Source organism: Myotis lucifugus, unplaced genomic scaffold (assembly GCF_000147115.1).
Source record: "Myotis lucifugus unplaced genomic scaffold, Myoluc2.0 scaffold_485, whole genome shotgun sequence".
Classification (NCBI taxonomy): Eukaryota; Metazoa; Chordata; class Mammalia; order Chiroptera; family Vespertilionidae; genus Myotis; species Myotis lucifugus.
The window spans coordinates 311,433-325,527 of record NW_005871533.1 but is presented as its reverse complement, the minus strand read 5'-3'; the positions used below and the strand labels follow the sequence as shown (position 1 = coordinate 325,527).

The following is a 14,095-nucleotide window of genomic DNA, read 5'->3' as shown; positions in this document are numbered from 1 at the left end:
TCCCTGAGGGCCCCTCCAAACCCAGGGCTGAGTGGGAAAAAAAAGGAGGGCCCGGCAGTCCAGAGGTTAAGGGCAGGAAGTCTCCTTGAGGCAAGCCCGGGGGAGGCAGGATCAGCATCGGAGCAGCTTCTGGCCACTGCCTAGGAGTCCGCTGCAGCCTTCGCAAACTGCAAGGAGAGAGATTCCTGACTGTCCCCCGCTCCCAGGTCGCGCTCCCCTTTAGCTCTCTACAAGGCTCTGCTCCCTGGGAACCACAACTAAGCAAATACTCTCCCTCCTGTGTGAGGCCCTGGAAAGACAGCTCAGAGGGTCCTCCGGCCCGTGTTCTGTGGGAACCCCTTCCTGCACCGAAAGGGCAGCTCTGCATCTAAGAAGCAGACACCAGGCCGTTGCTGCTACAGCAAGTCCACTATGAGCTGGAGGACAGGAGGCGGGGGTGGGGGAGGCTCTTAAGGGAACCCTGAGGACGATAGGGTACAAAGAGAAGGGGGACAGGGTGCAGAAAATCAACCAGCAACAGCCAGACCGATCCTGGGCTACAGCAGGGATGACAGGCCCCCTTCCCCACATCGGCTCTCCCTCTCCCACTCCTCCAAGAAGCCTGATGATCTTGAGAGGCCCAGTTATACAGCTCGCAAGGGACCTCAGGTAGAAAGCCCAAGGGGCTCTATTAGCTGCCTGTGCTATCCATTGCTCAATGGGCTCCAAGCCTCTAAGCCAGGGGCCACCTCCCCCGTGCCTAGAGTTCCACCGACCCAAAGGAAGTGTTCCATAGGTATGGCTGCTGCTGATGGCGATGCTGCTTTTTAGTTCAGCCCTCAGCTATCCAGAAAGAGAAAGAGGAGAATGAAGAGAAATCCTCCAGGAAAAATGGCCCCTGAGAACTAGCCAGCCTGGGCCCTCAAGTGTTCTTCCTCAGGCTTGAGAGAGAAGCCAGCCCTGGGTCACAGGGCCCTGCTTCCCAGTTCATTAGCAACAGGCTGGAACCGGAGCACAATGCTGCCCTCTGTTCGGCGGACAGTCAGCCTCACCCGGGCAGGCCACGGGGGGGGGGGGGGGTGCACATCATCATAGCCTCGGGGCGATGGGGTGCTCCCTAGAACTGAGCAGCATACACCCCTTGCAACTGCATGCAGCAGCCTCGCACCCAGGCCAGGGGAGAGGCCAGCGTGTATCCCTGTGTGCCAAGCACGGCTGGGCCATCCCTGCAGAGCAGCCAAGCAGCTGTGAACCGGAGGCTGAACAAACCTGCCTCAAGCTCAGGTCCATCAGCCCGTTCCACAGCTGGTCCAGAGGCACGTGACGCCTGGAGCTGACCAAGTCAGCCCGCAGCCAGGCATCCCCCGCGGCCACAGCTCCCTCTCCAGACTTCCCAAGATCTCCTTGGCAGGAAGATCACTATCCATAAGTTCAAGGGAATAAATATTTGCTAAGCCCTTGCTACTATTCCAGGAACTACGCTAAGAGCCAGGGGACAGGCAGATTATTCAATGCAGTGAGCAAGCACGATGGATTTATTGAGAGAAGGTGATGCTTACACTGAGTCTTGAAGAAAGAATAGTAGGACTTTGCCCAGGAAACAAGGTGGGGAGCATGTTAGGGTCACTGCTTAAGTGTGGAGTGTGTGCCCAAGGCAGGGGAGGCTGGGGACGCTGGGCCGATGGCCACAGGCGGGGCTCCAGAGGGCTCTGTCCACCACACTGAAAGTAGCAGCAGGTGGCATGAAGCCACTGACGACTTTCAAGCAGCGGTGACAGAAGGTCAGCTCTGCGTTTTGAATAGCTTTCTCTGACAGCCGAGTAGAGGAAGGAGTCCGAGACAGAGGGACCTGCTGGGAGTGTGGCGGAAGTCCAGGCAGGGGACGAAAGGACCTCCTCCAGGGCAGCCTTCGTCCAGGAGAGGGAAACTGATGACAAACGGACCTGATGCGAAGCCGGTGCACCTGCGGCCGGGCGGGGAGGTGGCGGCCTGGCCCCCGCCGCTCACCTGCAGCTGACTGCGCAGCTGTGTCTGCAGTCTGACCAGGGAGCTTTTCTCTAACCACAGAGATGGGGCCCAACAGTACTCAGCAGGGCTCAGCAGGTTGGGACAGAGCCCTAGCGAAGAGCAAACAAACAAAATTGCACGCCCTTGGGCAAGAAGTGAAAGAGTGGCTCGGAGCCAAGCCAAATCAGAACCTGCTCCCTCGCAGTCATGTCACCTGGTCCATCTCTGTCCCCAGCTGGCTCCCCGAGGCTCTGCTTTCCAGCGAGCATAGCACCCTCTCCACGGAACGCATTCACACACCCCAGGCCCCAGAGCCTCGCCCCTCTCTCACTTTGGGTTTAAAGCCCCCGGATGAGGACCTCCCAGGCAAACACAAGTAGGGAGAGTCCAACAGACACACAGACAATACCCACAGGGACCGAACGTGGCCTACCGCACGCTTCTCCTTCAGGTCCATGCGCCCGGAGTGCTGCCGGCATGCCCAGGTGAGTGTGGTCACCCCCGAAAGGAAGGCTCCGCCCCAACATGTACAAACCCCGGTGACTGTCACAGTCACAGCATCTGTGGGTGGAGGAGGGCAGGAGAAAGAAATCACATCAGTCCAGGTTGCTGGAGCAGGTGGCTATTGCGAAACACAACATTATCATCTACACGACAGAGCGGCGGACGGAGAAGTGGTACCACTGCCCACAGGGGCCTGGCCAGCCCTGTCCCAGAGCACAGCTTCCCCCGGCCATCGGCGAGGATGCTGGGGGAGGGGGTGCAAGCTTCCCATCTTTTAACCCTCATTTTCGGAGGCGTATATGTTTCCTCCCATCTGTACACTTTCACTCGCTGACTCAGGCAGGAAAAGCCTTAGCTTATCAGCTTTTTAGAAAGTGAAGGTAAGCTTTATGGTAAACTGGAATCTACATACACCTGGAATCAGCAGGAGGTTGGTGGGGAGGGCAGTGGAGGTGACAGAAAGCAGACGTGCTCACCCCACGGCTGCCCCCAGGAGCCCGGCATCCATCTATTCCCACATGCTGGGAAACGCACACCACCCGTGCCAACGCATCCATGCCCGTGGACAGCCGGGCCCCTCGTGTGGTTTGCTGATAGGGCAGTGCCACCAGGCACCCGGGCAGACGTCCACCAGGACATGCAATCCAGTCGGACTACAATCCCCACGCGACCCCTGACCCTCACCCGCCCATCCTGCAGCCAAGGCACTTTCATGATCTCAGACCAGGGCGTGTTTGGGTAAAGAGTGCCACTGAGTCATCTGCTCTGGTGCCAGGTGCTGCTCCTGGAGAAAGCTCGAACCTGCTGACTAAACCAGTTCTTCCCGGGGCCGGCAGCAAAGCCTCGTTAAGAAGAGCTAGTCAGAAGCCCGGAGAATGATCCAGAAAAGTGCTGTCTAGAAACAAAAAAAGCTGTGTCCAGAGGAGCCCAGCCAGGAGGCCCAGGCTCCGCTGCCACCAACTCCTCTCTGAAGTCCCATCCAAACCTCACCAGGCGGCATCAGTGCCGATGTCACCGGCCTGCACTGCCAAGTCTCTGCCCACCCCTGCCTCTCCCGCCAGGGCTTTCAAAGCTGAGCAAGCCCCACGGGTCAGAGGCAGACAGCGGCGCTGGGAGCAGCCTCGCCATGCACTGGCATTGGGTCTTGGCATCAGGCTGCGATGGGATCCTGAGAGGCTGAATCCACTTCTCCCCAAGGCCACACTGACTCAGGCTGCCCGGGCCCTGTTTACAAGTACAGCTCAAGGTCCCCATGACACCCCATCCCAGCAGGGGCTGGATGAGGTAGTTGCCACACAGGGAAAGGCACCGGATGGGAATTGTGCGTAGCTCCTGCCAACAATGAACAAGGGAAATAACTCTGCGGCCAGCTGGAACCACAGAGGTCCAGCGAGGGCAGCCAGGAGCAGGCCATTTTTCTGAGAGTCTCTGTTTTCCCATCACTCCATACATGGGGTTCTGGGAGAGAGCTGTCCTCAACTGTCTGATCTGAAACCAGTAGCCGTGTCCTTAAAGGGCCAGTCCAGTGCCTGGGCCACTGGGGGGGGGGGGGAGCACAAAGCCAAATACCCCTGGGTTCAAATCCTGACTCCAATACGTATCAAATGCTAACTGACCTCAGCAAATGACTTGTCTCTCTGAGCCCCAATGACCTTGTTCATAGAATGGAAACCATAATACCTATTTCACAGAGGTGCAGCAAGAATTATGTAAAATATTACATGCAGAGGATCTAGAATAGTATTTGATATATGGTAGGTATTTTTTAATGTTTTTATTGATTTTAGAAACATTGATGTGAGAGAGAAACATCGACCTGCTGCCTCCTGCACTCACCCCTCACCCCAACCACACCCTGACCGGGAGGGAACCCATAACCTGGGTATATGCCCTGACCTGGAATTGAAATGGTGACCTTTTGGTGTGGGGGATGATGCTCAAAAAACTGAGCCACACCGGCCAGGGACATAGTAGGTCTTAATACATAGTTGTCATTACTGTTATCAACAAACAAGAAATATGATCAAAGTACTGCTGAGGTGAAAAATGAGGACTCAAAAGTAAGGAGAAGAAAAAGAAGAGGCATAAAGATTGTAACCAAATAAGTAAAACTGTATTTGCAGAAGACTAGATTGTATGTATAAAAAATCTTAAGGAATACACAAATAAGATATCAGAACAAATAAACACGCAAGGTTGCAGAATACAAGGTCAAAATACAAACATAAATTAAATGTTGATAGGCTATTATGAAATATAGAATAAAAAATGTAAATATCACAATAGTACAAAAAACATGAAATACTTGATGACTTTAACAAAAATACATATAAGACCTGTTTACTGATGAGATAAATTAAAGAAGGCCTAAATAAATGGAGAGATATACCATGTTCATGGATTGGAAGATTCAGTATTAAGAGGTCAACTATCCCCCAAATTACCTATAGATTCAATACGATCTCAAAGTCTCAGCTGACATTTTTGTAGAAATTGACAAGCTGATTCTAAAATTTATATGGAAAGGTAAATGATTTTTGTCTTCTCTTTTTCAAAACAATTTTGAAAAAGAAAAACAGAGGACTTACACTGCGTGATTTTAAGACTAATTTAAAACTACAGAAATCAAGACCTATGGCATTGGTGTAAGGAGAGACATACAGCTCAATGGGACAGAGAAGAAAGTCCAGAAATAGACCCACGTATATGAAAAAGCTTGACCCACACCTCATACCAACACAAAAATAAACTCAAAATAGATCACATGTCTAAATGTAAAAACTAAAACTATATAACTTCTAGAAGAAAATATGGGGGGGGGGTATCTTGGGATAAGCAGAGATTTCTTAGAACACAAAAAAACATGATTCATAAAAGAAAATACTGCATATATTTAATAAGTGTCAGGAATGATCATGTTTTCAGAGAATATTAGATGTGGTCCCTCCCCTCAAGGGATTTACATAAGATAGCCAGTTTGGGGCTATTGTGAAAAATGATAACAAAAATTCAAGTTGGCATTAAAATACTAAATGAGAATTGCAAATAAGTGCTGCGGGATATCTGGGAGAAAGAGATCACTGGGTGGTAGGGGAGCCAGGGATCGCTCCCAAAAGAAGCAAGGCCTGAACTCTGCCCTTAAGAAAGTTTGAGTGAGAAGAGGGAGAACAACCCAAGCAAGAACCAACAAAGGCACCAAAGAAACGCAGGCGTCTTTGTGAAAGATGCTGGTTAGAGTGGAAGGCGGCAAACAAGCCATGAAAATAAATGGCTGGATGCTTCCTGTGGCTAAACTCAGAAACTAGCATAGAAAAGAACTGAATGGGTGCCCAAGGTTCAGGTTGAAGGTGAGGTAAGGGGTGGACTGTCCTTGTAGCCCTTCTAATATAATCTTCATTAGCTGAGCTTGCATTCTAGCCACGCCCAACATACCAAAACCACAATTTGGCGGACTTGTTTTCATCCAAAAGCTGTGCCCAAAGAGTACTAATGGATGGATTGATGTTCTGCTGGGGGAAGGTTTTTGTTTTTATTGATTTTAGGGAGAGAGGAAAGGAGAGGGAGAGAAACATCAATATAGATCAGCTGCCTCCTGTACGGCCCCTGCTGGGGATCAAGCTGGAAATCCGGTGGCCTCTTGGTGCATGGTTTGACACTCAACCACTGAGCCACACCTGCTGGGCATGGGGGAAGGTTTTTTGGGGGGGAGGCGAGGGAAGGATTTTAATAACAAGCTTCAGTGTTCTAAGTTGGTGGCGTCCTAGTCAATAATTTGATCAATGACTTGAGTGAGGAAACAGATGGTATGCTAATCAAATTCTTGGATGGCATAAACCTGGAAAGTAGACTAAAGTCAGGATCCAAAAAGATCTCAACAGGCTGAAATAATGGGCCAAATCTCATAGGTTCAATTTAACTGTAATCGTTTCAATATGAAGTCCTGCATTTAGGTTCAAAAGCCATTGTGTAAGACTACTCTAAAAGCAATTTCAATACAAGTGGCATGGCTGTCCAAATTTCATTCGCAGTTAGGCCTCGTTAACAGATATGCCATGTCCCTGGAAAGAGAGGCTAAGTCTGATTTCCGTACCTATCCGAACAAAATGCTCACACCTGGAATATTTTGTTCATTTTACGCACACACTTTAAGAAGGACACTGACAAAACTGGAATGCTGCCGACAGCAGCAGTCAGATGGGAGAAATTATGGCATGAGAAATGGTGGGAAGAACTGAAGATGCTTAGATAGGACACCAAACCCCTCGGGTGAGTGTGATGGCTGCCGGAGGAAGAAGGGCCAGGCTTACTCAGGCAGGCTCTTAAAACAGGGACTAGGTCAGCTCGGGGAAGAGACAAGGAGGCAGTTTGGGACTCAATATGAGCTATCCGCTTTACATAATTAGAACTGTATTTTTTTTTAATAGAAATAGGCTGCCCTAAGAGGCAATGAGTTCCCTATCACTGCAGAGATCTAAGCAGAGGCTGGAAAATTATGAAGATAAGAAATACATCAGATAGCAAATAAGAGAAGACTTTAGAAAAAAACAAAACACTGCTTCTTAAAATGTTTTTATTGATTTTTGTAGAGAGAGAGGAAGGGAGAGAAAGAGAGAGAAACATGGATTGGTTGCCTTCGGTATGCACCCTAACCAGGGATCAAACCAAAACCCAAGCATGTGCTGCAACCTGGGCATGTGCCCTGCCCAGCAACCTTTGACCTTTCAGTGCATGGGGTGACATTCAACCAACTGAGCTACACCGGCCAGGGTGAGAAAGAGAGAACTCTTTATGGTCTTTTCTGACCCTGAGAGATTAGAAACTAAGAAATCCTGTGGCTTCAGCATATGAAAAGATGCTCCGTGTCAACTTTAGGATGTTTTATGATCTATTTAAAGACACCTTTGAGTCTCCCTCCAGTATGCATCTTTTCCAAGTGTTTCCCACTGTTCTTCTGTCCTACTAAGGGAGACTTCTACCGTGAGTCTCTTTTTCAAGAGGATCCTGAAATTAAGGAAACTGGATTCATCTGATTACTCGGTCACTTTTGGCCTTAGGAGCTAGCAAAACCCAAAGCCATCCGTGTGAGATGTTCTCAGGCTGATGCAGGCCTCGTTCGAGTCTAAATCTGGCCCTTTCCCTACTCACCATGCCATGTGACCGACTGTTTACTACTGTCTCGGCAAAGCTTATTATTCCACCAACCCCTGATTATCAACCAAACCACACAATGTGGCTGGCAGGTCCATTCGGAAGAAAAGCGTTCCTGCCACAGCCATGGCCTAGCTTTTGTGTCCTTTAGTTCACCTGTGCTATTGTCAACAACTCTGGGCCCCTGGGAAACCGGGATTCAAACAATATCTTTAAAGGAGCCTGTCTTTTTAAGTAAAGAAAACCACTGTCCCGGAAACAACACAGACACGATAACAAGATTAAAAAAATATATTGACATACTAATGGATTATAGAATTGTACACCTGAAACCTATATAATTTCATTAACCAATGTCACCCCAACAAAGTCAATAAAAAAGAAAAAAAATATATTGTCACACATCGACCAGCGGATAAGTGCCGTCCATGACCTAGAACCTTCTCATCTGAACGCCAGGAAAGGGTTTAGAGCAGCGGTTCTCAACCTTCCTAATGCCGGGACCCTTTAATACAGTTCCTCATGTTGTGGTGACCCCCAATTTCATTGTTGCAAATTGAACATAATTAAAGCATAGTGATTAATCACAAAAACAATATGTAATTATATATGTGTTTTCCGATGGTCTTAGGCGACCCCTGTGAAAGGGTCGTTCGACCCCCAAAGGGGTCTCGACCCACAGGTTGAGAAACGCTGGTTTAGCGTCTGTGTCTTCCCGGCTCCAGCTGCTTGGTAAGAGCCCATACTTGACTTGCCAAATGAGGTTCAATGAAGCCTCGGGTGTATGTAATATTTACATTAGCACTCCTCCCTCTCCCTATAGAAATTGTCCCCCAAGCCCAGCATTAAGGAAAGAGCATGGCGGGGGTGGGGGTGGGGGGGAACCAAGGATTGCCACCTTCATTTCTCATTAGTCCTGAAGGGGTTAAGCTTTCCAAAAGGCTGATTCTCAACACTTGGAGCTGGCTCTCCCTAGCAACTTCTCAAAATAGAAATGTGAAGGGCTTTCTGTTTTCTTGCATCTCAAGGCCCAGTCCTGGCTCTCCCGTCTAATCTTCTGATGTCGGGTCACCACAAACAAGGGGCAGGGTGCGGGTAGGGGTTCAAGGACAGTTAACTCTCAATTATTTGGCAGCTGATTATCAAGGGGGTGGTTTGTACTCCACCTCCCTGGTCAATGCACTTCTCCATGGTATCCAACTACAAATAGTTTTCCTTTCTGTAGTTCTTTTTATTTTTTTTTTAAAGATTTTTAATTGATTGTTAGTGAGAGAGGAAGGGAGAGAAACACAGATGAGAAACAGATCGGCTGCCTCTTGCACGCCCCCTACCAGGGACGGAGCCCACAACCTGGACCTGTGCACTGACCGGGAATTGAACCTTTCTGTGCGCGGGATGATGCCCAACCAACTGAGCCACACCAGCCAGGGCTCCTTTCTGTAGTTCTGACAAAAAGAACCAGCGAGCAAGGCAGCTAAAGCTAACATGGCAACTAAAATAAGACTTGCAGAGCATTGGGGAGTGTATGCTACCCCCAGTGACAGGCTTACTGACAGTCTACGTTCTGATGCGTTCTGGTCTTCACTGTGATTTTCAAAATGTTTTAATCCACGGATCCCTTTTATTTGATTCTTTTGTGCCATTGTTGTTTTCTTTCTCAAAGAAATGTAAACGGCCTCGTTGGAATACTAACCCAGTGATATTTCTTTCCTCAGGGGTTCTCAGCCTTCCTAGGCCTCTGCCCTGCTCTCACCCAGCACATGCCCCTCAAGAACATCGCCAATGCCGAGACCGGTTTGGCTCAGTGGATAGAGCGTCGGCCTGCGGACTGAAAGGTCCCAGGTTCGATTCCGGTCAAGGGCATGTACCTGGGTTGCGGGCACATCCCCAGTGGGGGATGTGCAGGAGGCAGCTGATCGATGTTTCTCTCTCATCGATGTTTCTAACTCTCTATCTCTCTCCCTTCCTCTCTGTAAAAAATCAATAAAATATATTTAAAAAAAAAAAAAAAAAAAGAACATCGCCAATGACACCACAGTGGTTCTCGGAAATGGAGGAAGAGGCTACTTGGCCCTGACTCTGCCCCTCCCTGCCTTCCCTGAGAATCATGGTCATCACTGATGGCCCAAAACAGAGAGAGAGAGAAACCACAAGAAATCCGCCAATGAACTACCTACCTGCTGGTTCTTTAACATTAATGACTGCAAACATGTATTAAAAACCTAGTAAGTGCCAGACCCCAGGCTGGAAATCCCTTATATACCATCTCATTTAATGCTCCCAACTACCCTGCCAAAGGCCCAGAGAAGTTAGGGAGCTTGAGTTCCTCGGCTCACGCCTGGCTCTAGTAGATAAACAACTCAAGGATCTGGACTTAGCTCACGCCGAGCTGTTGGTGAGCCTGGCCCTGCCTCTGCCTCTTCCAACCGTTCATCTCCACATCTGTAAAATAAAAACGTTTAAACTCCCCTCTTCTCAGAGTTCAAAGCTCACAGATAAGATGCATAGAAGACTCCACACTGATCTCCATAGCAATTGCCCATGTTTTTGGTGACATCTATAATAATAAAAGAGTAAATATGCTAATTAGACCAGACAGCCGAATGACCTTCTGGATGACCTTCCAGACAAAGCCAGAGTTGCAAGGGCCTCTAGTACTAAATAAATCATTGCTTAATCATAGCACATGAAATATATATGTGTTAAAAACAAAAAACCTCTCCTCACATCCATCCTCTGAGAGTGCCCAGGCATAACCGAGCTTTGCCACAAAAGCTGAGTGTCCTGGTTAAAGCACGAGAACACTATCCTCTCCTCCAATACGCAAACCCCCATCCTGGGAGGAGAGCAGATTCAGTGCAGAGCTCCCTCCTTCTTCCCCCAAGAGCCGCACGAAAACTCCGGAGAGTGGGAGTAGCATCACGTGACAGCGTCAATGAACACGCTGGAGCCAGCCTGTTACACACCAAGGGATGGAGAGCAGGGTTCCCCTCGTATCCGACCCGGGCTCCAGGCAGGGGAGCTCGCCCCATGGCACCCGAGGGCCTGACTGTAAGAACCGGACTGGAGGGGTGTGTGGCAGAGGAAGGAGAACACAGCGCCGAAATCAGTTTAGACTCGCAGTGGTCCTCAACCTTCTGGCCCTTTAAATACAGTTCCTCATGTTGTGACCCAACCATAAAATTATTTTCGTTGCTACTTCATAACTGTCATGTTGCTACTGTTATGAATCGTAATGTAAATATCTGATATGCAGGATGGTCTTAGGCGACCCCTGTGAAAGGGTCGCGACCCACAGGTTGAGAACCGCTGGTTTAGAGGATGCCAAGGATTGTGGTCCTCGGGTTGTTTCGAATGAGTCTTTAAACGAGTCTGGAAAAGTAGAAAGAAAAGAAAAAAGAAGAAAAAAAAGCAGGGCATGCTGCTCGGGGCAGAGAAGCCCATCCGTAGGGAGGGGACCCAGGGGCGCAGCCAGCAGCAGGGCAGGGCGGCAGCTGTGGGCGCGCGCAGGGAGACAGCAGTCCGTGTTGGGGTCGCGGTGGGGCGGGGGCCGGGGTCTCGCAGGGGCCTATACACACACGAGACGTCCGCGCTGAAAGGCTCTGGGCCAGGGCCCAGCGACAACCCGACAAGCCGACAAGCCGGGGGCAGGGTCTCTTTGTTGGCGGGAGGTTCAGATTGGACGCGGGACACTCAATGGGCCCAGCCAGGGCCGAGGGCAAGCGTGAGCAGCCGAGGGAAGGAAGCGACCAGGAGCTGGAGGCAAGAGCCAGTCCCCAGACACCCCCTCGGAAGGGATTCCCCCAGGCCCTTCCCGGGGTGCAGACCCCAGACTCCAATCGCCTGGGCCAAGAATACAGAGGACGCGGAAGGCGGCGCCCAGGCCCCCTTGCTCCCTGGCTTCGGGCCACGGGCCTTCTGGTACTTACCCGGGCCCGGGGGTCTGTCCTCCTCGCCTGCGTCCACTCCACTCCCCTCCCTGCCCCCTCCTCACTTCGCGTCCCCTCCTCCAAGGGCCGCAGCCATGTCTGTTACTGGCAACTCTAAGGGGGCTTGGCTCCCTTCTCCGGCAACGGAGACGCCATTCGCCAGCTAAAGTCCTGAGCGCCCATTGGTCAGAATTAGAGATGGGCGGGAATTCTTGGCTTCTCATTGGCTGCGCGGCACGCCAGGCTGTAGCTGCAACCGCCCCTTTGGGAGCCTGGCGGAACTAAGTGCCAAGGGATGCCAGCGGGAGAGCAGGCAGCGGCTGTGCATCTTTGGGCGTATCACCGAGGCGTTTACTGGTTCAGAGGCCCTGACCAGAGGCGAGGGCACAGCTTCCGCCTCCATTGGTATGCCCTCGGAATTATTCCCTGCCCCCAGCCGCCTTAGTTTTTGTCTTTTTTAAAATAAAGCCTTTGGAGAGGGCCCCAGTCTCCTACTTCTAACCTTCCTCCTTGTTGCTGGGAACGAATGCCTAGAGACACTCTGCTCAGAGACCTTGGAGAGAGTCCCTAAGGGACTAATACTGCGTCCAAACTAAAGCTGGCGAATCGAAGGTAATACTGCCGTTCTCCCCTCAAAAGGGAAAAAGCAAGTTGAATTTTTTTCCTAGATAATTAGAGAAATTGCCTACGAGACCTCTCCTGGGAAAACAAAGCAAGCCTGCGTCAGTATTTACTTCTGTTTTCCCAGAGATCCAAGTCTGGAGATTTGTTTGTTTTGTGTGGTTTGTTTGTTTTTTTAATCTGTTTATAAAATTGGAAGAAGGTCATGTGGCTCTGAGAAATAAGAGTCCTTTCCCCCTCAGTGAATTTAATTATGTAGTTAAAAACCTCTCTTCTCAGCTGGACAAGAAGGTGCCGTTTGAGTACCTAATCTTGTATGTTTGAACTCTTAGCTGTTGCCTAAAGCACTGGTAGAATCGTGTCACTGTCCTGCACGCAAAAATCCCTGCAGTTTGTTTCTGCAAAAGGCAAAGTCCACATCTCTCTGTCATTTAACGTCCTCCTAAATCAACTCAGACTTCGCTCCAGGTTTAACTCCCCACGGGCTAAACTATCCTGCAGCCACATAGATTCACCACCATCCCCTAAATCAGTGATTTTCAACCTTTTTCATCTCATGGCACATAAACTAATTACTACAATTCTGTGGCACACCAAAAAAAGATATTTTTGCTGATTTGACCAAAAAAAAAAAAAGATAGGTATAATTTTGATTCATTCACACCAGACGGCTATTGTTGTGTTGGCTGTTGTCATTTTTTTACTTGACAATCTAAGGAGAAAAAGGTCAGTGCCCCTGACTAAATAGTCAGATATTGCATTTTTTAAAAATATGTTTTTATTGATTTCAGATAGGAATGGAGATGAAAGAGAGATAGAAACATCAATGATGGAGAGAATCATTGATCAGCTGCCTCCTGCATGCCCCCTACTGGAGACTGAGCCTGCAACCAAGGGCATGTGCCCTGACTGGAACAGAACCATGACTTCCCGGTTCACAGGTAGACACTCAACCACTGAGCCACACCGGCGGGTCAGGTATTGCATGCTTTAAAAATTCTTGTGGCTCACCAGCTGAAAAGTGCTGTCCTAAATGCATCTGGGACCCTCCCACTTCTGTTCCTTTGCCCAAGAGGTTCCCTGTGCTTTGAAGGTTCTTTCCTACTTAACCGATGGTCGTTGGCACCAATTCAACACCAATAAGAATCCCCAATTTGGGGTGTGGTAAAGAAGGAAACTTTATTCGGGCAAAACAGCTCAATTGTGACCCAGCAAGGCTGTGAGGGAGCCCTGGGCCAGGCCCCTCTCTGGCTGGACAGCTCTGCTGTGCTCCTTGCTGGTCTGCTTTGTGCTGTGCTCCTCTGCCCCACTTTGCTGTGGTGGGCTCCCTGCTGGCCTGTGCTGGTCTGCTCTGCTCTGGAGAGACATCTTTGGTGTTTCAGTTCAGCCAGGGAAAAGCACCTTTATTCTTCCATGGAAAGGGAAAGTGTACTCCCAGAGCAGGAGGGGAACTGACTTTTGTAAATGGTCCCTGATTGGCCCACCCTCATGCAAATGAGGACTCCAGATCCTCACAGTTTGATGGATCCAAAAGGCACTATCCTGATTGGTTGGAATAGAGCTGCTCTGATTGGTCAGTGAAGAGATTGATAGAGCTATAGCTGCACAGCTCTGATTGGATGGGGAAAGCCCCGTCCTAATATTTGAAGTAGGATTCCAGGAACTCCTTTATAGAAGTGGCTCAGATGGCAGAAACAAAGTGCACATATATGCAAAACCCATGGACACAGACAATAGGTGGTGAAGGCCTGGGGCTGGGGGCGGGGGCAAGCTAGAAGGGTCAATGGGGGAAAAGGGGGACATATGTAATATTTCAACAATACAGATTTTTAAATAAATAAATGAAAATCGAAAGAAACGAAAACAAAGTATCTGGCACACAGGAGGTGCCTGATAAATGTTTGCTG

At 49.6% G+C, this 14,095-nt stretch overlaps 1 protein-coding gene across 6 annotated transcripts in view; it reads right to left on the bottom strand.

Moving 5' to 3' along the window:
* Positions 1–11,690, bottom strand: part of TMEM94 (transmembrane protein 94) — a 31,265-nt gene extending 19,575 nt beyond the window's left edge. For 5 of the 6 annotated variants that reach the window (XR_002826437.1, XM_014445814.2, XM_014445815.2 and 2 more), the window contains exons 1-2: positions 11,568–11,690; positions 2,420–2,547 (exon numbers count right to left, since the gene is read on the bottom strand). Coding sequence is in view for 5 of the 6 variants with exons in the window: in XM_014445814.2 (XP_014301300.1) it covers positions 2,420–2,443 (24 nt within the window). In the remaining variant the exon portion in view is untranslated. Of the gene's footprint in view, positions 1–2,419; positions 2,548–3,198; positions 3,218–11,567 lie in introns of those variants that run through there. The other variant, XM_023744750.1, reaches the window with a different exon arrangement.
* Positions 11,691–14,095: the final 2,405 nt, after the last annotated feature.